Raw genomic sequence first — 24,340 nt, 5'->3', positions numbered from 1 at the left:
CACAAAACATCACAGTACTTCACAAGTTCTGGAATATTTCAGATTCTGGGTTATCCTTCGTAGTCGAAAAGATCCAATAGTTTCAGTTTGCTATTCACTGGAGTGCTTGCTTAAAATGTTTTATTTCTCTGTGTGTACAGACGTTGGTGAATGTACTAATGCACTAGAGCACAAGGACAGGGGTGACACAGGTACAGCACGACGTACCCTAGTCTTTTATTGTTTATTAATGTTTTCTCTCCATGAGACATTCACAATTCCAGAGCAGAAGGCTGGTTCCATTGTTTGTTTACCACAAAGTAATTCCAATGTCATTCATCCACACAATACTCGTGGGCTGTTCACATTTGATTGTGTGAAAATGTCCCTTGCAAAGACAAAAAAAGAATTATAGGTGAACTGTGAAAATAACACTACTGTACATTCTGTTTGTCCTGCATGGAGCACTTTAATGTTCCTCGTCTTAGTCTGTTTATTCGTGATGATGTCACTTTATGGTCTGCTTTCATTCCGCAGTCACACCACCATCCTGTGATATTCCAACTGCATACACGCACGCACGCACACACACACACACACCTGTAAATAAATTAGATGCTCTGAAAATGTCATTCATTGTCAACAGGCTTTTTAGAGAATGGTTAAAAACATTTAGCATACAGTAACTCACCGTTTTTACATTAAAATGCAGTTAAGTTGGTAAGAGCAAGGTAAGGAGAGCCAGTGATGAAACCACATTTATTGCAATACTAGAAGAAATATTAATTTTGTATCTTGTGTGGTTCACTGTCTTTTTTTTAATGAAACAAAAACAAAAGTGGTTGTTGACTAATTGCCTTCGTTTTTTATCAATGGCTCACCTTGCTATCTGGAGTACATTAGGATCTTAGGACTGTGGTGTGGTATTTGTGATAATATAATAAGAGGTGTTAACTTAGTCCGTGAAACAGAATGATACTTGAATTAGAGCACTTGTTGTTGTCTGGTTGTTAATGTGTCTCTGATTCATATTCTACTGATGCCTATGGTTAAGGTTGCCATGACTTATTTAACAGACTTTTGGGAGTTTGCCAGACTAACTTGACAGGCTATCATTGCTTTTAATAATTGTATACAGTACATTGACTTTTTGAGTACAGGACAAACACGCACGCACATACTGTACTACGGACAGAAGACGAGAAGTGGCGATAAAAATGAGATTGTGTATGCATGACAGAAAACAGCACAGCTTTTAGGCTACTCAGAGAAATCTGTTTTAAGAGCACATCATATACTGTAACCACTGTTCAAATGCATTTTAAATGTGTCAAAAGATTATATATATGCTGTACATATACACTTTTTGCCAAAAATAATAAAGATGTTGTTTTATTATGAGGCCTTGTCCCAAGTGTCATTTGTGATTACCGTATGCATGAGTATGTAGTGCAGCTGCACTTGGGGCACTCGCCTAAAGCCATTAATCAAACTGTAAATCATATTTTGAATGCAGTCTCTTTACAGGAGTACATTAAAAGTAGAGCACCAAGGGGAAAAGATGTGAGGTTGGTAATACTCAATGTAAGCCTAGCCCGATTATTATACACTCAGAACCACTATATCACTGCAGTCTTCGGCAGAAGAGCGATCATAAAACTTGACTTAGCCTTACATTATTAGCGGTGTTACCTTCGCAGATGGACTTAGCATATTCTCTTCCACACAGTCATTATACATTTGATCTAGCTATAACTTATGTACTGGTGCTGTCTGAGGCAAGACTTCTCAACAGAACCAAACTAGTTTAAAAATCATTTACCACAGTTGCCATTGTAAAATTGTCACATTAATGTACACATCAACATTCTAAGTCTAAGAGACAGGAGTATTTCTGGCTATGGCAAGAGCTTCTGAAATCCTCATGAGATGTCTACTTTTTTATTATTATTTTCCATACAGAAAAGAAAACGGAAAACAAAGACAAACAAACATTGAAATTGTGTCAAGGTGTTAAGATCACAAGGATTGTCAAGCCTGAAAAAACGTTGCATTATTAAAAAGAAAATACTCATGTACCGAGCAAATACACAGTGTGCGGGTGTATTCTATTCCTTTCATTGAAATCCTCTAATCAACACATGATGACACCAGTGACGCAGATGTTAGGCGCTGTTGTGCCCTCTCCTCTCTGTAGGCTTTGAGCAGCTGGTTGATCAGTGTCAGTTCATTGACCTTTCTGACAGGGTAGAGTGGTGGGAAGGGGTTTCCTTTATATTCGAGCACGGCCATTTTAGCTTTGTCCAGGTTCTCCCTTCTGGGAAGCTGTGCCAATCTGGTGAAACCATCTGTCTGGGTCTCAAACCTGGGTGCAAGGACCTTGAAGAGCTTAGGGACGAGGTCCTTCTCCTGGACAGACGTTGGAAAGGGGAAACACCTTCAATTAGACAACCGTTCTATGTTGTTGACCAAATTCAAGTCAACACTAGTGGGGCAAATCTCTTGCTTTCAGGAAGTTACAAACAAATGCCTTGCACATACCGTGAGCCAGAAGCTTGCCATTTTCATCGCCTTCTCATCCGTGTCTCCTTTTTTGGCATACTCTATCAACTAGGAACAGAAATACATGTGTTCAGATTAGAATGATGGTGTGTAACATGTAAAATACAAGAACTGCCCCTAGCCTAAATCTGTAGTTTTCAATAAAGAAGTGTTTTAATAATTTAATCCTGTCTGTGGCTGATTCTGTCAGAAGTCCCCCCCCCCTCTATTTGTCTATACTGCACACACGTTTTCCCTTTGTTCTAACAGTGTATTTGGGAAATGAACACTTGAGTCTGTCAATCGACACAATACATCCAAGAGAGTCTAAATCTGAGTGTGTGAGAGACAGACAGAGATAGATAGATAGATTAGATACTTGGAACACGTTTAACATTTGTTGCATTAATATTAGCCTCGAACCGATACGTTCCCTCAGTGAGCTACAGAAGGGATAGCCCTGAAACATGACTGCCATGATAATCATCATGACAGTCATGACGCAACTGCAGCCTGTTTTACGCGATCGCTACATTTACAGTCCAAACGTGTATATAAACATTCCGTTTTCAAATATAAAGTACTCACCATTTGTCCCACGGGTGTTAGAAATTTGCTGGTACAGCGATTAGCATTGCTGCATCCCGCGTTGTTTAATAAAAAGCATTTTTATCCGAGCTCCCCGGCTACTTTTCTCAAACGGGGTTCGTTTGGGAAATACAAAGTTGCACACCGGGAGCGCACTCGCCTATTAATCTGTATTGGCAGTGCTGTCAGCGTGCCTATATCGAACACACCCAGTGTTTCAGACTGCCACACTCCTCCCGACCGATAGGGGCGCGTAGTTGAAAGCCAATGGCAAAAAAACAGCTCGGATAAAAATGCTTTTTATTAAACAACGCGGGATGCAGCAATGCTAATCGCTGTACCAACACATCTCTAACACCCGTGGGACAAATTGTGAGTACTTTATATTTGAAAACGGAATGTTTATATACACGTTTGGACTGTAAATGTAGCGATCGCGTAAAACAGGCTGCAGTTGCGTCACGACTGTCATGATGATTATCATGGCAGTCATGTTTCAGGGCTACAGAAGGGACTGATGTAGCTCCTACGCTCATTCTGTAGCCCCGAAAGCTACAGAATGAGCGTAGGGACTGAGGGAAAGGGTTCAAGCCAAGGTTGTACTTTGTTACATCTTGTATACAGGTACATAAGAGTAAAAGTAACACGTATCGGAGCTACATTAATATCAGTATTCAGTAGCCTACCCCGGTATGTTTTGGTCATTGCTAACTAGCAGCGTCAGCTAACTATCAGGTCACCTTTTCGGCATAGAACTGAACTTCGTCTGCCCGAGCATAGGTCGTCTCTATCCTCTCGTGGCGGACCAGTCCGGTCAGAAGGTTCCGCAGCATGTTGATCCTGGATTCAGGGCCCAGACCCATCCTCCTGTGCACCCGGCCATGCGATATCAACAACTGCAATGCCAGCCGCATCTTTCCCGATGGATTATGCTATCCGTTTCAAATTAGCAACGTCGTCGTTATTTGGTTTTTTACACCAAGTCGGGTTGCCGCAGGAAAATGTTCTCTAAATGAAGTAAATTACAACACAAATACCAATACATGTACCGTTTTGCCTCTGCGTTTTGCTTTCTTACTTTGACTTTGGTACGTCGCCAGGTATGTCCGACTTGGAAATGGAAGTTGTGAACAGAGGTTCCTACCAGACAGTGTTGCCAGATTTTGCAAGAGAAACGAGCGGCCATGGTAAGCGACTATACACATTACACACACACACACACACACACACACACACACACGTGTCAAAATACAATAAAACAGTTGAAAATGGAGACAGAGCTATGTCACATTGCATCGTTATATATACATGTTATACAGGGTAGCCTATAGCCTAAAGCTTTTTTGAAACAAATAGCAGCATTTTTTTTAGTATACAAAAATCTGATTTAAGATGTGTTTAAGGTCGCAGCCCTGTTTACATGTGCAGTACAGTAGGTCTACTTGGTACAGGTCAGGTAGTAGTCCTTATGGTGGTTGTTGATGGAAATAAAATTCCGGCGACCCCCAAGGATCAATTTGTTGGAAAGATGGCGAGAAAGGCCATCTAATGGATCAAAATAAATGATATCTATTCTGTAATGCTAATTAGAAAGGACTGTAAATATATATATATATACCTTCAATAACCCAGCAGGGAGACCAAATACCGTGCTGTATTTACCTTACAAATGAGTGGATAGCCCTTTAAATCTTGAATGACAGCTGCACGGTACCATAAAAAATAGAAGGATACCTTAAAAACGAATTGGAGACAGACGAAATAAAGTTCTGAGAGGAAGTTTAAGGTTTTAACTGTAATTTTTAGTAGGTAATAAAGTCAATTTACATAGAGAATGTGCTACATGGTTCAGATAATAATAATAATAGTACAATACATCACTATAATTTAGAGTATTCAATTGTTCCAATATGGATCCGAACTGAACCCGAACTGCTCTTCACAGTATGTTCCTGGCTTATACTGCATCTGACGTCAGTTGTTGATAAAATGTTCATTGGCTTGAGATAGTTCATTTCCGCAATATCCCACGGTGGCGCTGGTTGTCGAGCACTCATTGGACCAGCACATGGATGATGAGACTGGTATCGTGACATCTTCCTTGGTTCCGTCATTGAGGGCCATAGACCGGGAAAGCACAGAGGCTGGCGTTGCTATGGCAACCTGAAGATAACATTCTTTCCCTGCTAGCTGTGAACTCTTTCGACAGAGAGAAATACTCCTATCTACTTTCTCACTAGGCACCAAGGTCAAATACATGTCTCAAATCAAAATAGGCCTCTCATTATGGCAAGTTTACTTGCCTGGGGACAGACAGTATGGAGACCGAATAAGGAGTCAACAAGATATATGATATTAAATCTGAATGTGGCCTCAGGAAATCCATAATATAAGTACGATAAAATAATATAAAGGATAATATAGGGCTGAGATGATTAGGCACGTGGATGGTGACATGACATAAATAGGATAAGGAGAACAACCCGGAGTAAACAGGCAGTAGGCTAAGAGTAAAATGATGATAAAAGGGCAAGATGACCAAATATGACCTATATGGAACACGGTCTGGGCCCAAGTTCTATATGTGTTGAGCAACAGAATATGATGGAATGGCCAACTTGACATGACGTGTAAACAACATGTCAGAATTTATCTATATGTCAGAATTTATCTATCAGTTGTATTCCATTAAACCTTCTGTTGTGATATTAGCCCATGCACAGTACATCTTAGTCTATGTACTTGAACTTGAGATACAGTGTACTTGATATGTATTGTGTACTGCCGGTACTGTAGCATTCTTTATAGATAGGCTACGAGAGACATCTAGGCGACAGCAAGGTCAGCCTTGCTGCAGTAGGCACGTTCTTCTGTCTCATATCTTATTGTTACGTCATTATGATCCAGCACTATATATGTTTCATGTTTGTGTAATAAACTTTGTGAACCTTAGCGTGATACTGTCTCGTGTCTCGTTAATTTGTTCTCCCGGGTACCCGCCGGCCGCCGCCGCAGTCGCCGTACCAAAGTAATACTTCAACAGGATTGTCACACACCACCCAGCCTGCACACACTACCTGTCTGTCAACCCAGACGAGGGTCCCGTACTTAGTTTACAACACCTTCTTTTGTCACAACAGTTCATAAATTCTGCTGCTGTGTTTGCACTTTGCATATATTGTTGTATTTCTCTTAAAAGGTAAGGCATTTTTTTGTCGTTGGTCATAGTTTCAAACTCACTTTGGGTGTGTGTAATCTGTGGGAAGTATGTGTCTCTGATGTCTTGGTATAGTGGGCAGGTGGTTAGGAAGTGTAGCTCTATTTACACCACATTTGTGTAGTTTTCCTAGTTTTTCTTATCTAGTATTATTATCTAAAAATATGTACTATTGAGTATAATTTCTACATCAATTCAAAGGAGCTTTATTGACATGAGAAAACATGTTTACATTGCCAAAGCAAGTGTCATAATATAAACAGTTAAATATTAGGAAAATATATACAGTTGGAGGGGCTACAGCATTGTGTAAACAGAGCTATGTCACATATCATGGTATCACTATCATGTCAGTATCGTGTCGGTTTGATGTTTACCTGGCTGGTATCTTAGTAGTTTCTTATTTCTCTATTTGCACTTGCACTATGAATTTATGATTATTTACCCTGTAGTTCATGTCTACTCTGATTTCACACTGTAAATTCACTCTGGATAAGTGTCTAATGCCTAAATTGTAAATTAATAAAGACAATGCATGCCTTCTCATAGGCTTCTCATAAAAAAAAGAAAACACAAGAACATTTTTGCACCATGGAAGAGGAATGTTTGGTCATGCCAATAAAGGCAAGACAGGTGAGTATCAAGCCCTCCAGTCAATGTGAATCAAAAATATAGGCCTACTTGAACAAATTAATTAATGTATATTTGTTCATTACATTAATTTACATTATGAAGTTGCATTCATTGTATCACATGCACTCTGTAAAATAGAGAAGAATTTACTAAGAACAAAGACGATGTAATGCATTATGGAGTGACAATATTGTCTGTGTATTTTTTGGTATGAAATATATTGTTTTTGTAATTCACCAGTAACATATTATTTGGAATAAGAATGGCTTACAAAAGAATGGATGTCTCTGGGAAATAATTGCTTCTATCAAGGAATACTATCATTCATAAAATATAAATGTATAAACAACACAACAGTGGTCTTTAAAGAAGAACTGCTATTTTATTGTTATTAATGTTGACGTAGACAGCGATGCAAATACATCTGGGCTCTGCTGAAGGAGGTAGTTAATAGCTGGCCATTGTGGTCTGCAGCCAGTCAGTGAAAATGCAGGTCTGATCCAGGGAAAAACATGCAAAGAAATAAAAAAAACATTTAATTTAATTTAATTTCACTCTGCCAGAAATAAGAATTAAGGCTGATTTATACTCTGTTGTACGTCGGTGTTGCAGAACTATGTACATATGCTCACACGACAATGTTGAACTTGTGACCGTGTAGGATAGTCTATTTGCTCTGCACAACACCGGCATCAGACAAAGCATACATCAGGCTTAGGGCCGATTCATACTCCTATTTTAGAGCCGAATAAAAGTCGGTTCAGCGCTGTAGAGCCTACAATGTGACGTCATTTGAGGTTCGGGGGGGCGGGTACCGTCCTAAAGTCGGCTCTTCGGTGCTACTGAAAATTTCTGACGAGCCGAAATCATTTCGGCACTACAGTGCCGAAACAGCAGTAAAATAGAAGTATGAATCGGCCCCTATTATGGAACATCTCTCATATAAAACGATTGATTTCATGGAAGAAATCAGTGGTTTGTTTTCTATGGAAGCATAAAGCTGACAAAATTAAAATCACCTTAGCGTAGACACCAGGGTGGTTCCTCTCAGCACATCCAAATCCCCAGGACACAACACCCTGCAGCTCACCGTTACACACCACAGGGCCGCCAGAGTCACCCTGAGAGAGAGAGAGAGAGACCAATTTCAACATCAATGCTAATGAAATTCAATCAGAAATATGTGCCTGATGGAACCACGATGGCACATACCTGGCAAGAGTCCTTGCCTCCCTCCAGGTATCCAGCACAGAACATGGCTTCAGTGATCATGCCAGGGTAGGAGTTGTCACAGTCCTCATGGGACAGGATTGGAACATCCACACACTGCAATCTATTGCTATCAGCATCTGAGAACAGACGAGAGACCAGCAGAAATACAGAAATATAGGAGAACGAGAGGAGAGAAAGCAGACAAATTTAATATTAAAGTCATCATCAAACAATGGAACTTTGTATTGCATTAGGAGGCATTGTTTGAAGAGTCTTACATACACATCCAAACAAAAACATGGAACCTTTTAAATTACAGACAAGTTAGATCTTTAACTGTCTAAATCAGTGGTTCCCAAACTGTGGTACGTGCACCCCTTGTGGTGCGCGAACAACGAACAGGGGGGTGCATGACACGAAAAGGGTAATGGTGGTTTTATGGTGTTATTTAGCACAAATGGCAAAATCTGGTAAAACACAGTTGTAAGGAGATGAATAGAGCAGCTGCAGGAGTAGACAACAGTTGAGTGTCACTCAGTGCAGTGACATTCTGTGATTATTTGCCATAATCATATTAATAAGTGAAAATCACTTTTGGCCAAATAAAACAAGACTGAGCGTTGGGGGTGCATCAGCTAGGTCAGGAAGTAACAGGTGGTGCACGGCCAAAAAGGTTTGGGGACCGCTCGTCTAAATGATAACCACATATAATATAATAATAAGTAGTAGTAGTAATATATGAATAATATTGAATTTCAAGTGTAGTCCTTCATTTTCTGCTACATGCCACCTACCAGAGTTCATAGTCACACCCCATCCAGAGACTTTGCACATGGTGCCAGCGGGGGCACAGGAAGTAGGCAGAGCCACAGGCTGCACATACTGGTTTAGGGTGGCGGGCTTGCTCAACTTGATCAGCATGATGTCTCTATTGACGATCCAGGACTCGTAGTTGGGGTGAGGGATAATATGGGTAGCAGAGATGGTCTGCTCATTGCCATCCATAAACCAGCGGTTGTGATCACCAAGAACAATGTCCATTTTGCTGGAAGAGTTAAAAAAAAATGTTTCCGCAGGCAGTGAGATATAAATCATGATCCATGGCATGCTCAAAACAGAAATATAACAAAAGCTCTTTAGCGACAAGAGTCAGAGCCCTAAATGCATTGCTATGTAAAGTGTCTGTCTGTCTGTCTGTCTGTCTGTCTGTCTGTGTTTTAGCAAGATGAATGGATTTGCATCAAGGTTGGTCCTGGGCCAAGGCTGAACTGATTAACTGTGGCAGTGGCCTGTCACAAAAATGCACATAACTTTGTGATTAACAACACTTTGGGAAAAGTATTTATCGTTGATTAACTGGTCATAGGCATCAGGAAGTTATACAAATAAACTGCCACCTTGGCAGAGGTCTGTGCTCTATATTGAACACACTTCCAAATGTAGTTTCTGCTTGCCTCAACCTGTGACCTGAGGTCCAGAGAGAGTTTCACTCCCAAGTTGTCCCAACAAGGAGTTATTACTCACAGTCCATGCTGTTAAAGTGTAGTGATATACCGTACAAGCCATAGCTGACAATGCAGAATGACTGAGGTCATGCCAGACCTGTAGATAGTGTTTATTTCTCTACCATAGGCCTATAGCAGAAGACAATAGCCACCCCAAAAAAGATATTGTAAAGAAAATGGTGGGGTGAATTATGAGAGCATGCAGTAGCAGTAATGACATAATTTCTGTCTCCTACGTCTGCACTTAAACACTGACCACCACTTACGGCTTGTAGCAGTGAGCGGCAGACACAACCCAGTTCTCGTTGACCAGGGAGCCACCACAGAAGTGGTAGCCAGAGTTCAGAGACACCTGATGGGGCTGGGAATGAGGCTCGCACTCATACCCGCCTACGATCTTGTCATCGTCGTCCGTTGCAACTGAAAACATACATGTGTTCTTGTGTTATCCATCTCTGATAGCACCCTTAGTCATCAATCGCATCTCGGGAAAGGTACATTCTAATACTAGAAACATTAATTAATCACGTAGGCTAGTGATATTGTGAACGTGGAATGCCTTAGTAGGACCATAGACAAACTCTAGGGACCTATGTCAAATAAAACAATGCCACTAAAATACAAATATAATAAGTATAGGGCCAAAAGCCCTCTCATGATAGCAGCATCCATACGGAACAATGGCAGAATAGTTCTATTTGGCTGTAGCACTGATTAGGCTCTGAAATGCCTTTAGTTGTACAGGATTCGTACTTACAGGCAGCTCCAAGGAGCAGACAAATGACCAGAAACCGCATGGTGGCTGAATGGGATGGACAGATTTCTTTCTGTATATGTTATGGAACGTTTTATCCCCCTCATAACTGTATAGACACTCCCCTGATTTTGTTGACCAATCCTAATCCTATACGCTCATTACAAGTTATGCCAATGAGGGTGCGTGGGTGGCGCAGTGTCAAAAGTAGCTGCCCACCAATGTGGGGTGGCGGGGTTTGAGGATTCTAACTCGAATCCACCGCAGTGCATCCGTCTTTGTCGAGCGTCTACTCTATACAAACACAATTGGCACGACGTGTTTGGGGAAGGGAAGCCAGACAGGGAGGGTGATATTTGTCACTGCACACACTGGGGCTCTACATGCTCCCTGTGGGGGCTCTTCACTGGCAGATGAGCCAGTAGGGTACAGCAGTGACAAAAAAAACAGAAATGTGTGTGGGGACTGGGGTAAAGCAAAAAATTATAATAAAAATAAATAAATAAATGTTTGACAGATCATATTTATAGCTAATTCCAAGAAATGCTTATCAAATAGGCCTAATGGCCCCCAGCTTCAGGCTGCACAGTGACGTGCAGACGCAAGTATGTTTGCTCGATCTGATCCAACTTAATTATAGCATATTACACCACGTTTGGTACACGTTATCTACATCCTGACCTTGACACGCGGCCTCCGACCGTGATGCCAGATGGTGGCTCTCTCACCGACTCCCTGGAAAGCACACTGGAAAAACCAAGGCATGTGGACATTTTGCACAGAACATCCAGCTCAAAGAAAGAGCGTGACCCGTTTTTATGGGCCGCAAGTAAATATCAATTTATTTTTAGCATTACTTCCTTTAAATAAATATAATATAATATAATATAATATAATATAATATAATATAATATAATATAATATAATATAAATAAATTCCTTTCCTTTCTTAACAGCTGCATTCATTTAGATTAAACAGAAATATCTGGCACTGCAGGAAACCTGCATGACTAGAGGAACTGTATGCTGATGGTTCAGATTGCTACTTTGCAAGGCTTTAAAGTTGTTATCAAACCCGGTAGAGCTAGATACTAACTAGACCACCAGTGTTACCATTCTTCTGCAGCAACAAAGGATGTATACTTTTCCTGTTGTTCTGTTTACACAGTATCCTCAACATGTTACTGCACGAATGGCAGAACACAAAATGAGATCAATGAAACCTTTTGTTATCATGCAAAGTGATCAAGGTGTCAGTTAACTATAGTAGTTTATAATAGTGCACAAAGCCTTTGCACATATGTGTTCTTCCCCTCATCGAGATGATATTGATGTTTGTCAATATTCCAGTAGATAATGAGGCAAAGCAATTAGGTCTTAATCAAAAAGGTTTATTTGAAGATAATACAAAAATGAGAGTAAGTCAAAAGATAAAGTAGATGATACAAGTTGGCTGAGTTCAAATGATTCAGTCAAAATGATAAGTACAAAGAGTAAGGATGATATTGTCATACAAAGCAAGATGAACCAAAAGTGAGATATGGTCCGTCGGTTTAGTCGGCTATTAGCTGACTTCACTTTGACTGCCCTCAGATTATATAGAGCATTTCACAACACCAATGGTTTCACAATATCACCAATACCGGGCCGGCACACGAATGTTCCGTAGCCCTTCCCAAGATTCTACCAAAACACATTAGTCATCCTTTTCTCAGAACCTTCCAGAACATTTGGATACTGCCAGAACATTTGGATTCTGCCAAAAGGTTGACTTGACATGACATCAAGTTATCGTACTGCACAGAGCATCATACCATATTCCCCACCCAACCAATTCTGATCTTGAGGGAGTAATCAGAATATCTGTGGTGTTGCAACACTGTACTGGTTCAGATGGAAAACAACATGTCACACAAAGGACACAGTGCTGGGACCACATGAATACACTCAGTCAGAGAACAAATTGAAGCATACATAGGTCAAAGGGTTAATAGAATATACACCTGTTTATATAGAATGATACGCCTCTATATGTATGATTCCTATACAATGAGTGACAGCGACGTGAGCCAATTAAGGCAGTTGCATTGTCGGGGGATCTATTTTTATCTATTATACAATTGAAAAGGTGTGCCCAAAACGCTGTGCGCACGCACAGGAACAAAAGGCACCAGCTACTACGTCACTGACACACTGCAACACACACTGCAACAACCCACTAAACACACTAACACGTCACAGACTTACCCTCCGCGTCGATCCACGGCTATCTCCTCATGTCGCGCAGCACGGCCACACTCAACATCACCCGCGTAAAAATTGTCATTGCACTGCCACTAAAGCCGCCTCCCGTCCAGACTCACAAACAATGAGTAAATAAACACACACACAAACACGCCACAAGCAACTGTGAGGCACTGACAGCGTTGATTGCAGAGTGGAAAGACAGAATGCAATAATTGTTTTTCCACCCTCATGTAATAGCTCCAAAGCCTGCGGCCCATAGCATTTAATCTCTCTCTCTCTCTCTCTCTCTCTCTCTCTCTCTCTCTCTCTCTCTCTCTCTCTCTCTCTCTCTCTCTCTCTCTGTTGTACCTTCCTTCTTCCTTGTCAGAAGAATATCACTTAGTAGCAGAAGTCATTTTTCGCATCACTCATTATCTAATCAATCTTTTAATGTAATGCTGAGTGCCATAACATAACAAGAAAAAATCACATCCGTGTGAAGTAAGTGGTGCAACTCCGTGTGGGGGTCCCCGGGGGGAAACGGTTGAGAAATGACAGAGTACCGTCCCTCTACTGTACCCTCTACTGTACTGTACTGTACTGTACTGTACTGTACTGTACTGTACTGTACTGTATGTCACTGTACTATACTGGCACACCCAAAATCACCATACAGTTAATATGTGCGTGTGTGTGTTTGTGTGTGTGTTAGGTTGCGCACAGGCATTTCATGGACATGAAATGCAGGTTTCAATCGTTGAACGATTTCAATCATTGAGCGATTTTAATCGTTCAATGATTGAGCGATTTTAATCGTTGAACGATTGAACAATTTAAATCGTTCAACGATTGAACGATTTTAATCGTTGAATGATTGAGCGATTTTAATCGTTGAACGATTGAACGATTGAAATCGTTCAACGATTGAACAAATGATTTCAATCGTTCAACGATTGAACAAATGATTTCAATCGTTCAACGATTGAACAAATGATTTCAATTGTTGAGCGATTTCAATCGAAATCGAAACCATGAACAATAGCATGTCGTTTTTTAATTGAAGATCATGAAAAAACGATATGCTATAGTTCATGCGGTTTCGGAAGACTTACTATAGTCTGTCGTTTTTCATGATTTTGGAGGATTTCAAAAAAATTGAAAATCATGAAAAAATGACATGCTATAGTTCATGGTTTCGGAAGACTTACTATAGTCTTTCGTTTTTCATGATTTTGGAGTATTCAAAAAAAGTTGAAAATCAAAACAACTTTTTTTCAAATCCTCAAAAATCATGACAAAAGGACATACTATAGTATGCCGTCCGAAACCATGGACTATAGTATGTTGTTTTTTCGTGATTTTCATCTTTTCAGACTGGACACTGGGGAGGCACTCGGGAGGCACTGGGGAGGCACTGGGGGGGGACGGACACTGGGAAGGTGCTGGGAGGACACTGGGGAGATCACTGTGGGGACACTAGGGGGGGCACTGCAGGCACTGGGGAGGCACTGGGGGGACACTGGGGAGGCACTCGGGGGACACTGGGGAGGCACTGGGGCGACACTGGGGAGGCACTGGGGAGGCACTGCATGGAGGACACTATTTTGTAGCCTATCTCGCAAAGCTGTTATGTGCTGAGACTACATTACACGGTTTTCCTTCCAAAGGCTAGCATTGCTGGTGTTGCATAGGCCTACAGTAAGACATAAGACAAACACACTTTGGAATGGGAAAAAAGGGAAAAATGGAATTGGAATGTAAATTGTGAACTGACTTTACTGATGAAATGTAATTGAATGTGATTGTTTTTGGATCTGTAAACTACAACAAAACCAAAACTAAGGCACTGGTGTGGTACTCCTGGTTTACCGGAACGGGGTTCAACTCCCTGCAGTGCCCTGCTCAATTTGTTGTATTTACATGAGAAAATATGAAAATCACGAAAAAAGGCATACTATTATGTGCTTCGAAATCATGAAAAATGGCACACTATGGACTATAGCCTGTCGCCTTTTCGTGATTTTCATATTTTTTTCAAATCCTCAAAAATAACGAAAAACGACATACTATAGTAAGTATGCCCTCCGAAACCATGGACTATAGCCTGTCGCTTTTCCACGATTTTCACCTTTTTTTCAAATCCTCCAAAATCATGAAAAATGGCACAGTATAGTACGCGATCCGAGACCATGGGTCAGGGGACCTTAGTATAATTGCCTTATTTGAATCTGAATCCAACATTTTTCCTTTTTAGGTTCATAATTGAAAACACTAACCGAAAAATCACAGAAATGGTGGTGCCTTAGTATAATTCTGTTTGAGTCCAGCAAATAGAAATTTGCTATTTTTGAACAAAAAAGGATTTTGTTCATAATTGAAAAATGTGAAATCGAAATCGAAAAATCACAAAAACTGGTCAACCTTATATGTTAGTTCAATTTGAATCCAGCAAACAGAAATGTACTAGATTTTCATTTTGTTTTTCTTCTGAATTGAAATTTGGTTCAATTGAATCCCACAAACAAAACGTGGCTTATTTTTCTGTTTTTTAAATATTCAGTCTGATTCCACACACTGCTCCATTTGTAGTTTCTGAATAAAAAAATGAAGTCACGTGACTATTCTGTTCCCTGGTCACATGGTTAAATCACATGGTCTTGGTCCTTCTACAACTTCAAAATAAAATACTAGAAGTTAGGTAGGCTTGAAGACAGATAGATTGATAGATTGACAGACAGACAGACAGACAGACAGACAGACAGACAGACGCTTTTCCGTCACGCTTTTTCGTCACGCTTCATTCATCATTATCATTTTTGCTTATTGTACACAGCAAGCACAGTGACTCACTGGGTACAGAGCCTGCCTGGGAATCAGGAGGCCACAGGTTCAAGTCCTGGCTCTGACATAGTACCTCAAAATCATGAAATGCTGTCTGAAACCATGAACTATAGTAGGCCTATTTCGTGATTTTCATCATTTTTTCAAATCCTCCAAAATCACGAAAAACAACATGCTATATAGTATGCCGTCCGAAACCAAATATGAGAAATGTATAATGGGGCTCAATGGCAGAAATTGGCACGTCAAAGAAAAATCACTTTCACTTTCACCTTTCATGGCAAATCACTTTCACCTAGAAGCTCCATTCACACTTTTTGTAATTCAGCTTACTGTGGAGACATGCTGGAACTTTTTACGTTGAAATGTTTTGTAGTTTCTGAGTTATTTAACTTAAACGCCCAATGCATTCTCAATGGCAATAGCACAAACTTTGGCATGCTACTAGTCCTACATACTTACACCTAGAAACCCCATTCAAACCTATTTAGGTTAATCTTATGGTGGACATGTTTGCCTGAAAAGGAATCTTTGAAATGTTTCATAGTTTTAGAAATATAGTGCTTTCAAATTTGAGAAATTTACAATGGGGCTCAATGGCAGATTTTGGCACGTCAAAAAAGCACTTTCACCTAGAAACTCCATTCACACTTTTTGTAATTCAGCTTACTGTGGAGACACATGCTGGAACTTTTTACTTTGAAATGTTTTGTAGTTTCTGAGTTATTTAACTTAAACGCCCAATGCATTCTCAATGCTATAGGCTATAGCCCATCGTCTCGGAGTCATTTTCGTCTTTTTTTCAAATCCTCAAAAATTATGAAAAACGGCATGCTATAGTTGCATATAGGCCTACAGCTTCAAGTTCATACAGCTGGTTGTTCATGCTTAAGATCAGTCGCATATACAGCTTCATATAGCTGGTTGCTCATGCTTAGAACAGTTTCATATTCAGCTTCATATAGCTGGTTGCTCATGCTAAGAACAGTTGCATACAGTATACAGCTTCTTCGTCACGCTTTTTCGTCACGCTTTTGCGTCACACTTTTGAAGAATGGGGTTTCTAGGTGTAAGTATTTAGGACTAGTAGCATGCCAAAGTTTGTGCTATTGCCATTGACAATACATTGGGCGTTTACGTTGAATAACTCAAAAACGACGAAACATTTCAAAGTAAAAGGTTCCAATTAGTAACATACATTTTTCAGAAAACTGTTATAGGATTTAGAAGAGATTTTGTAGAACCCTCCCCCAAACCTCTGACACCAATTTGGAAAACCAGCAGCTGAAGGGATCACAGAAAGGGATCAGTCAACTCAGCTTGTAATTATGACAATCAGTCCATGTTTTTGCACCAGATCCTTGTGCTTTCTGTGTGTGTGTGTGTGTGTGTGTGTGTGTGTGTGTGTGTGTGTGTGTGTGTGTGTGTGTGTGTGTGTGTGTGTGTGTGTGCGTGCGTGCGTGCGTGCCTTGAAGGTTTATAGGTCCTTCCTGCAGGATCACATCCACCAATGGGGAGGCTGTCTGTGTCCTGTCATGGTTTCTCCTCTGTATTATCTGATTAACATCCACGATAACACTTAAAAGCACTAAAGACACCTTTGATGCACAGCACCATTCAAATGCTCTGTACATGATCCCAAGGCCCCATTTGAAAAGTGACACCAAGAAGAACAACATACAACCTAAAAATCAATGAGAGCTCAGTGGCACCCTTGTTAAGATGACGTCCATGTGAGCCAGAGGTTGTGAGTTCAAATCCAGCTACTTTCACTCTGCAGCATGTTTTGGAGAATAACATCCAGAAGAGAACTGGAAAGAGATGGAAAGCTGAGGAGATTCTCAGAGTATGGTGGCACTCTGTGATAAGCTGCTGTCTATGTGAGCCACAGGTCGTGGGTTCAAGTTCAGCCCATGGCCTCAGACGGCATACTATAGCATGCCATTTTTCATCATTTTTGAGGATTTGAAAAAAAGACTAAAATCACTCCGAGACCATGGCCTATAGCCCATCGTCTCAGAGTCATTTTCGTCTTTTTTTCAAATCCTCAAAAATGATGCAAAACGGCATGCTATAGTATGCCGTTCGAGACCATGGGCTATAGCCCATCGTCTCGGTGTGATTTTAGTCTTTTTTTCAAATCCTCAAAAATGATGAAAAACGGCATGCTATAGTATGCCGTCCGATATGGGCTATAGCCCATGGTCATAAATGATGAAAAACGAGGATTTGAAAAAAAAAGACGAAAATGACTCCGAGACGATGGGCTATAGCCCATGGCCTCGGAGTGATTTTCGTCTTTTTTTCAAATCCTCAAAAATGATGGAAAACGGCATGCTATAGTATGCCGTTCGAGACCATGGGCTATAGCCCATCGTCTCGGAGTCATTTTCGTCTTTTTTTCAAATCCTCAAAAATGATGAAAAACGGCATGCTAAAACTATGAAACATTTCAAAGATCCCTTTTCAGGCAAACATGTCCACCGTAAGATGAACCTAAATAGGTTTGAATGGGGTTTCTAGGTGTAAGTATGTAGGACTAGTAGCATGCCAAAGTTTGTGCTATTGCCATTGAGAATGCATTGGGCGTTTAAGTTAAATAACTCAGAAACTACAAAACATTTCAAAGTAAAAAGTTCCAGCATGTGTCTCCACAGTAAGCTGAATTTGAAACAGTGTGAATGCAGTTTCTAGGTGAAAGTGCTTTTTTGACGTGCCAATATCTGCCATTGAGCCCCATTGTAGATTTCTCAAATTTGAAAGCACTATATTTCTAAAACTATGAAACATTTCAAAGATTCCTTTTCAGGCAAACATGCCCACCGTAAGATGAACCTAAGTAGGTTTGAATGGGGTTTCTAGGTGTAAGTATGTAGGACTAGTAGCGTGACGACGAGTATAATAAACTGGAAGAAAAGTAACGAGTGTGTGTTCTGCTCCTGTTGATTGAGCAGAGCAGGAGGTTTATAGGTCCTGCTCTGCTCAATCAACAGGACCAGAACACACCTGGGCTGGCTGCCAGGATCACATCCACCAATGGGGAGGCTGTCTGTGTCCTGTCATGGTTTCTCCTCTGTATTATCTGATTAACATCCACGATAACACTTAAAAGCACTAAAGACACCTTTGATGCACAGCACCATTCAAATGCTCTGTACATGATCCCAAGGCCCCATTTGAAAAGTGACACCAAGAAGAACAACATACAACCTAAAAATCAATGAGAGCTCAGTGGCACCCTTGTTAAGATGACGTCCATGTGAGCCAGAGGTTGTGAGTTCAAATCCAGCTACTTTCACTCTGCAGCATGTTTTGGAGAATAACATCCAGAAGAGAACTGGAAAGAGATGGAAAGCTGAGGAGATTCTCAGAGAGCATGGTGGCACTCTGTGATAAGCTGCTGTCTATGTGAGCCACAGGTCGTGGGTTCAAGTTCAGCCCATGGCCTCAGACGGCATACTATAGCATGCCATTTTTCATCATTTTTGAGGATTTGAAAAAAATACTAAAATCACTCCGAGACCATGGCCTATAGCCCATCGTCTCAGAGTCATTTTCGTCTTTTTTTCAAATCCTCAAAAATGATGCAAAACGGCATGCTATAGTATGCCGTTCGAGACCATGGGCTATAGCCCATCGTCTCGGAGTGATTTTCGTCTTTTTTTCAAATCTTCAAAAATTATGAAAAACGGCATGCTATAGTATGCCGTCCGATATGGGCTATAGCCCATGGTCATAAATGATGAAAAACGAGGATTTGAAAAAAAGACGAAAATCACTCCGAGACGATGGGCTATAGCCCATGGTCTCGGAGTGATTTTCGTCTTTTTTTCAAATCCTCAAAAATGATGGAAAACGGCATGCTAAAACTATGAAACATTTCAAAGATTCCTTTTCAGGCAAACATGTCCACCGTAAGATGAACCTAAATAGGTTTGAATGGGGTTTCTATGTGTAAGTATGTAGGACTAGTAGCATGCCAAAGTTTGTGCTATTGCCATTGAGAATGCATTGGGCGTTTAAGTTAAATAACTCAGAAACTACAAAACATTTCAAAGTAAAAAGTTCCAGCATGTGTCTCCACAGTAAGCTGAATTTGAAACAGTGTGAATGCAGTTTCTAGGTGAAAGTGCTTTTTTGACGTGCCAATATCTGCCATTGAGCCCCATTGTAGATTTCTCAAATTTGAAAGCACTATATTTCTAAAACTATGAAACATTTCAAAGATTCCTTTTCAGGCAAACATGTCCACCGTAAGATGAACCTAAGTAGGTTTGAATGGGGTTTCTAGGTGTAAGTATGTAGGACTAGTAGCGTGACGACGAGTATAATAAACTGGAAGAAAAGTAACGAGTGTGTGTTCTGCTCCTGTTGATTGAGCAGAGCAGGACCTATAAACCTTGAAGGTTTATAGGTCCTTCTCAGCTCAATCAACAGGACCAGAACACACCTGGGCTGGCTGCCAGGATCACATCCACCAATGGGGAGGCTGTCTGTGTCCTGTCATGGTTTCTCCTCTGTATTATCTGATTAACATCCACGATAACACTTAAAAGCACTAAAGACACCTTTGATGCACAGCACCATTCAAATGCTCTGTACAAGATCCCAAGGCCCCATTTGAAAAGTGACACCAAGAAGAACAACATACAACCTAAAAATCAATGAGAGCTCAGTGGCACCCTTGTTAAGATGACGTCCATGTGAGCCAGAGGTTGTGAGTTCAAATCCAGCTACTTTCACTCTGCAGCATGTTTTGGAGAATAACATCCAGAAGAGAACTGGAAAGAGATGGAAAGCTGAGGAGATTCTCAGAGAGCATGGTGGCACTCTGTGATAAGCTGCTGTCTATGTGAGCCACAGGTCGTGGGTTCAAGTTCAGCCCATGGCCTCAGACGGCATACTATAGCATGCCATTTTTCATAATTTTAGTTGCATATAGTTGCATATAGGCCTACAGCTTCAAGTTCATACAGCTGGTTGTTCATGCTTAAGATCAGTCGCATATACAGCTTCATATAGCTGGTTGCTCATGCTTAGAACAGTTTCATATTCAGCTTCATATAGCTGGTTGCTCATGCTTTGAACAGTTTCATATTCAGCTTCATATAGCTGGTTGCTCATGCTAAGAACAGTTGCATACAGTATACAGCTTCTTCGTCACGCTTTTTCGTCACGCTTTTGCGTCACACTTTTGCGTCACACTTTTGCGTCACACTTTTGAAGAATGGGGTTTATAGGTGTAAGTATTTAGGACTAGTAGCATGCCAAAGTTTGTGCTATTGCCATTGACAATACATTGCGTAAAAGGTTCCAATTAGTAACATACATTTTTCAGAAAACTGTTATAGGATTTAGAAGAGATTTTGTAGAACCCTCCCCCAAACCTCATGGTGCCAGCGGGAGTGCATGAAGTGGGCAGAGCCAAAGCCTGCACATACTGGTTGAGGGTGGCGGGTGTGCTCAGCTTGATCAGCATGATGTCATTGTTGATGTTGTAGGAGCTTGGGGTGACGGATGACATGGGAGGAGGAGATCCACTGCGATCCAGGAATCCCGAGTTGGTGTTGGCTAGACCTCACTCTCGCAGCAACTAACTAACTAAGTAAAGGCAATACGTTTACAAAGTCATGGGTTCAAATCTGGGCACTGCCAAGTCAGTATATAAGTCTTGGTCCCGCCTTATCGCTGCTTGCAGCTATATTTTGAGTTTAAATCCATTCTTCAACAGTGATTTAAGCTGCTTATGACTTATGATTGATTTAACACATCCAATAAGGGAGTTAAACTTAAATCAAGAAAAGGAAGGCCTGAGAGGAGGTTTTAATATGGATGCGGTGAGAGACTACATGCAGGTGGCAGGAGTCACAGAGGAAGATGCAGGGAAGTGTGCCGTCAACATCGCCTGGTTTATGCAAGCTACCTGTTTTATACCTTAGGGCTATTACACAATGGAAAACACATTAGTGTAACACTGAAATGTTACAGGTGCTAAGCTTTTGGTGTTATTGGAATTGTATTGGAATATATTGTATGATCATTCAAATCCATTTGGGCACTATATTTAACATTGCTATACTCCAGTTAGCCTGATGTGTGCTAAAAAGAAGCTACCATCAATATGAAAACTACTGTGAGCACATTTTTCTTTATAGAAATTCTGCTCTTAGAGGGTTGAAATGTATTATGAAATGAAATGTGTTATGTATAAATGTATAAAATTACTTGCAACTAGCAGCAACAGGAGAAGACAGTTCAGGTCTTCGTGCATGTGTGTCACAAGTGTGTACTGCATTTACACTAGGTTGCATCTCTTAAGTACAGTATTACTGTACAAGCAATATTCATTGGATTGGTAACCAGTGCCAAAAATAATGAATCTCAATCTTTTAGGTAAAACATTGTGAAATTAAACATCATTAAAGCAGAAATTACACATTATTAATAAACATTATTATTAATTTTGCCGGGGACCCCCTGGAGGCCTCTGATGGACTCCACTATTTGAACCACTATTTTAGAATATTCAAAAAAGTGTACATGAATTCAAAACAGCTCAGACAAAATCTGAATCATTATTTAAGCAAAGAAAAATGAAATAGACTTCACAGATAAAGTTCAAATGATTTATTTTCCAGTACAAAGGATGGAACACACACATGACATGATGATTAAGTGCATTAATTGGACTGGAGCATGATCAGGATCACTTAGTATTTGGCCATGGTGTCCTGCAGCCACTGATTGAAGATGCAGACCTAAACAAGAGACATTAGGAGTTAGTAAATCAAAAATGAATGTGTCAATCCAACAGAAGTTAAACCTGACGTGGAATAAATTCTTCCAGTATTAGCTTAAATACAATATACAGAGTAAATAATATGATTTATTATTTCAGGTGGTTTTAAGTGTTACCTTGGCGTAGACACCAGGGTGGTCCCTCTCAGCACAACCGTATCCCCAGGACACAACACCCTGCAGCTCACCGTTGCACACAACGGGGCCACCAGAGTCACCCTGAGAGGAGGGACGTGAAAATTAGCCAGAGTGGAACGATGATTAGATATCTAAATAATGATCAATGATGTCAGAGATACCTTATTATATGAGTACGGGAAATGTTAACTATATATACCTGGCAAGAGTCCTTGCCTCCCTCCAGGTATCCAGCGCAGAACATGGCGTTGGTGATCATGCCAGGGTAGGACATGTCACAGTCCTCGTCAGAGAGGATGGGAAGGTCCAGGCACTGCAGCTTGTCGCCGCTAACAGCTGCGAGTCAAACAGATTTTAGGTGGAAAGTGGTTTGAATGACAAACAGTGTAAAGACGTAACATTTGTGAAGTGTTAACATGTCCAACTTTTGAATTGTGGTACTTACCACTAATCATCATGATAGGTGAATTCATTAATAATGTAGAAGCATATAGCATAGCATTATAGTCTGGTATTTTTTTGCTTTATTGTTACATGTCTTGTGTCTATTGTTGATGTGCTTGTCTGTTTTGTCTGATAATAGCTATGAAAATTAATATATAAAAAAATACTGAACCATTTTCCATTTATATATTTTTGATTTGCCTCCCAGAAGGATAATTTACTCACAGCTCATGGTGTTGCCCCATCCAGAGACTAAGCACATGGTGCCAGCGGGGGCGCAGGAAGTGGGCAGAGCCGCAGGCTGCACATACTGGTTGAGGGTGGCGGGTGTGCTCAGCTTGATCAGCATGATATCATTGTCGATGTTGTAGGAGCTGTAGTTGGGGTGACGGATGACACGGGAGGAGGTGATGAACTGCTCGGTATTCTCGGTGACCCTGATGTGGTGCTCGCCAAGACGAACCTGAACGCGGCTGTAGAAGGAAAATGGGTATATGTGTTAAATTTGCTTGGAAATACAGGAGAGAAAGCTCTTGTAGAACTTCATAAGCTATGTAGTAGAACAGTACATAACTTCTCAGCTTGACTCCCACAAATGTCCCTAACAAAGGTAAAATAAGAAAAATACAGGTAGAAGGAAGGGTCTCTGTAGATATAAACTATACACTTCTAGTGGATCATGAGTGATGATTGAAAGAGATTATGTTTGAATGAGACTATTTATTATTGTATTTCCCATGAAAATCGTACTCTAAATGTAAATGTTTTAAGTGTTGTCTTACGACTTGTAGCAGTGAGCAGCAGACACAACCCAGTTCTCATTGACCAGGGAGCCACCACAGAAGTGGTAGCCAGAGTTCAGAGACACTGTATGGGGCTGGGAGTGTTTCTCACACTCATATCCTCCGACGATCTTGTCCTCCTCAGCAACTAAAACATACAGGGAATCAGTTTAAATAAGATTGAACAGTTTAAAGCTTTGCATGAATGCAAAAGCATAGTTATATTTTTTAACTGCAATAACCCTGATACTCACAAGCAGCTCCGATGAGCAGAACAAAGATCAGAGACATCATGGTTGTTGTGTGATGCAGTCGATGAGAGGACTTCACCTGGACCTCTTGTTTATAAACCCACTACCCTGCTCTACTACGCTCCCTGATTGGTTGAATAATAGCATCATTTAAAATATTCGCAGGTACTGACAAGCTGGAATTGGCAGGCATCCTGAATGTTGATGCCAAGAGGCCAGTGCTATCTGGTAATACACTGCAACAGATGTATTGTTCACATAACGTCGTTACTCACTGTGGCTCAGGAGGTAGAGCAGGTCGTCCAATGATCCATGGGTCGGCGGTTCGAATCCCGGCTCCTCCTGTCTACATGTCGAAGTGTCCTTGGGCAAGACACTGAACCCCAAATTGCTCCCGATGTGCTGGTTGGTACCTTGCATGGCTTCTGCCG

The 24,340-nt window shown here is 40.8% G+C and overlaps 3 protein-coding genes across 4 annotated transcripts; all 3 read right to left on the bottom strand.

The window, feature by feature from the left end:
- Window positions 1–1,904: 1,904 nt before the first annotated feature.
- On the bottom strand, window positions 1,905–4,309 carry mrpl17 (mitochondrial ribosomal protein L17). Of its 2 annotated transcripts, none has more exons than XM_079504407.1 (3): window positions 4,187–4,309; window positions 2,521–2,589; window positions 1,905–2,388 (listed from the first exon to the last, which is right to left on the bottom strand). In XM_079504407.1, the coding sequence occupies exons 1-3, from the start codon at window positions 4,292–4,294 to the stop codon at window positions 2,110–2,112; spliced, it is 456 nt and encodes a 151-aa protein (XP_079360533.1). In that variant the 5' UTR covers window positions 4,295–4,309; the 3' UTR covers window positions 1,905–2,109. The 2 variants fall into 2 exon arrangements, with proteins under 2 accessions (XP_079360533.1, XP_079360532.1); XM_079504406.1 differs by having other exon boundaries at window positions 3,849–4,281.
- Window positions 4,310–7,358: 3,049 nt separating this feature from the next.
- Window positions 7,359–10,480, bottom strand: LOC306924655 (trypsin-2-like). Its single transcript, XM_079503239.1, has 6 exons — window positions 10,433–10,480; window positions 9,942–10,095; window positions 8,965–9,215; window positions 8,171–8,307; window positions 7,978–8,079; window positions 7,359–7,453 (listed from the first exon to the last, which is right to left on the bottom strand). The coding sequence occupies exons 1-6, from the start codon at window positions 10,470–10,472 to the stop codon at window positions 7,406–7,408; spliced, it is 732 nt and encodes a 243-aa protein (XP_079359365.1). The 5' UTR covers window positions 10,473–10,480; the 3' UTR covers window positions 7,359–7,405.
- Window positions 10,481–22,140: 11,660 nt separating this feature from the next.
- On the bottom strand, window positions 22,141–23,982 carry LOC306924663 (trypsin-1-like). The gene is made up of 6 exons (XM_079503249.1): window positions 23,913–23,982; window positions 23,659–23,806; window positions 23,102–23,349; window positions 22,632–22,768; window positions 22,412–22,513; window positions 22,141–22,254 (listed from the first exon to the last, which is right to left on the bottom strand). The coding sequence occupies exons 1-6, from the start codon at window positions 23,950–23,952 to the stop codon at window positions 22,207–22,209; spliced, it is 723 nt and encodes a 240-aa protein (XP_079359375.1). The 5' UTR covers window positions 23,953–23,982; the 3' UTR covers window positions 22,141–22,206.
- Between the last annotated feature and the right edge of the window lie 358 nt (window positions 23,983–24,340).

Source organism: Electrona antarctica (genome assembly GCF_951216825.1).
Source record: "Electrona antarctica genome assembly, chromosome: 6".
In the NCBI taxonomy this organism is placed as follows: domain Eukaryota; kingdom Metazoa; phylum Chordata; class Actinopteri; order Myctophiformes; family Myctophidae; genus Electrona; species Electrona antarctica.
The sequence above is the reverse complement of the archived record's forward strand: the minus strand, read 5'-3'. Positions and strand labels throughout refer to the sequence as shown.

Excerpts from the sequence above, each read along its gene's own strand:
- LOC306924655 (XM_079503239.1), bottom strand. The coding sequence starts at position 10,472 with ATGCGGTTTCTGGTCATTTGTCTGCTCCTTGGAGCTGCCT. Across the intron at positions 10,096-10,432 it reads TCTGCTCCTTGGAGCTGCCT|TTGCAACGGACGACGATGAC; the intron begins GTAAGTACGAAT and ends GTATGTTTTCAG. Across the intron at positions 8,080-8,170 it reads GAGGCAAGGACTCTTGCCAG|GGTGACTCTGGCGGCCCTGT; the intron begins GTATGTGCCATC and ends TCTCTCTCTCAG.
- mrpl17 (XM_079504406.1), bottom strand. The coding sequence starts at position 4,022 with ATGCGGCTGGCATTGCAGTTGTTGATATCGCATGGCCGGGTGCACAGG. Across the intron at positions 2,590-3,848 it reads TTCAGTTCTATGCCGAAAAG|TTGATAGAGTATGCCAAAAA; the intron begins GTGACCTGATAG and ends TTCTGTTCCTAG. Across the intron at positions 2,389-2,520 it reads TGGCAAGCTTCTGGCTCACG|GAGAAGGACCTCGTCCCTAA; the intron begins GTATGTGCAAGG and ends ACGTCTGTCCAG.
- LOC306924663 (XM_079503249.1), bottom strand. The coding sequence starts at position 23,952 with ATGATGTCTCTGATCTTTGTTCTGCTCATCGGAGCTGCTT. Across the intron at positions 23,350-23,658 it reads GCTGCTCACTGCTACAAGTC|CCGCGTTCAGGTTCGTCTTG; the intron begins GTAAGACAACAC and ends TTCCTTCTACAG. Across the intron at positions 22,514-22,631 it reads GAGGCAAGGACTCTTGCCAG|GGTGACTCTGGTGGCCCCGT; the intron begins GTATATATAGTT and ends CCCTCCTCTCAG.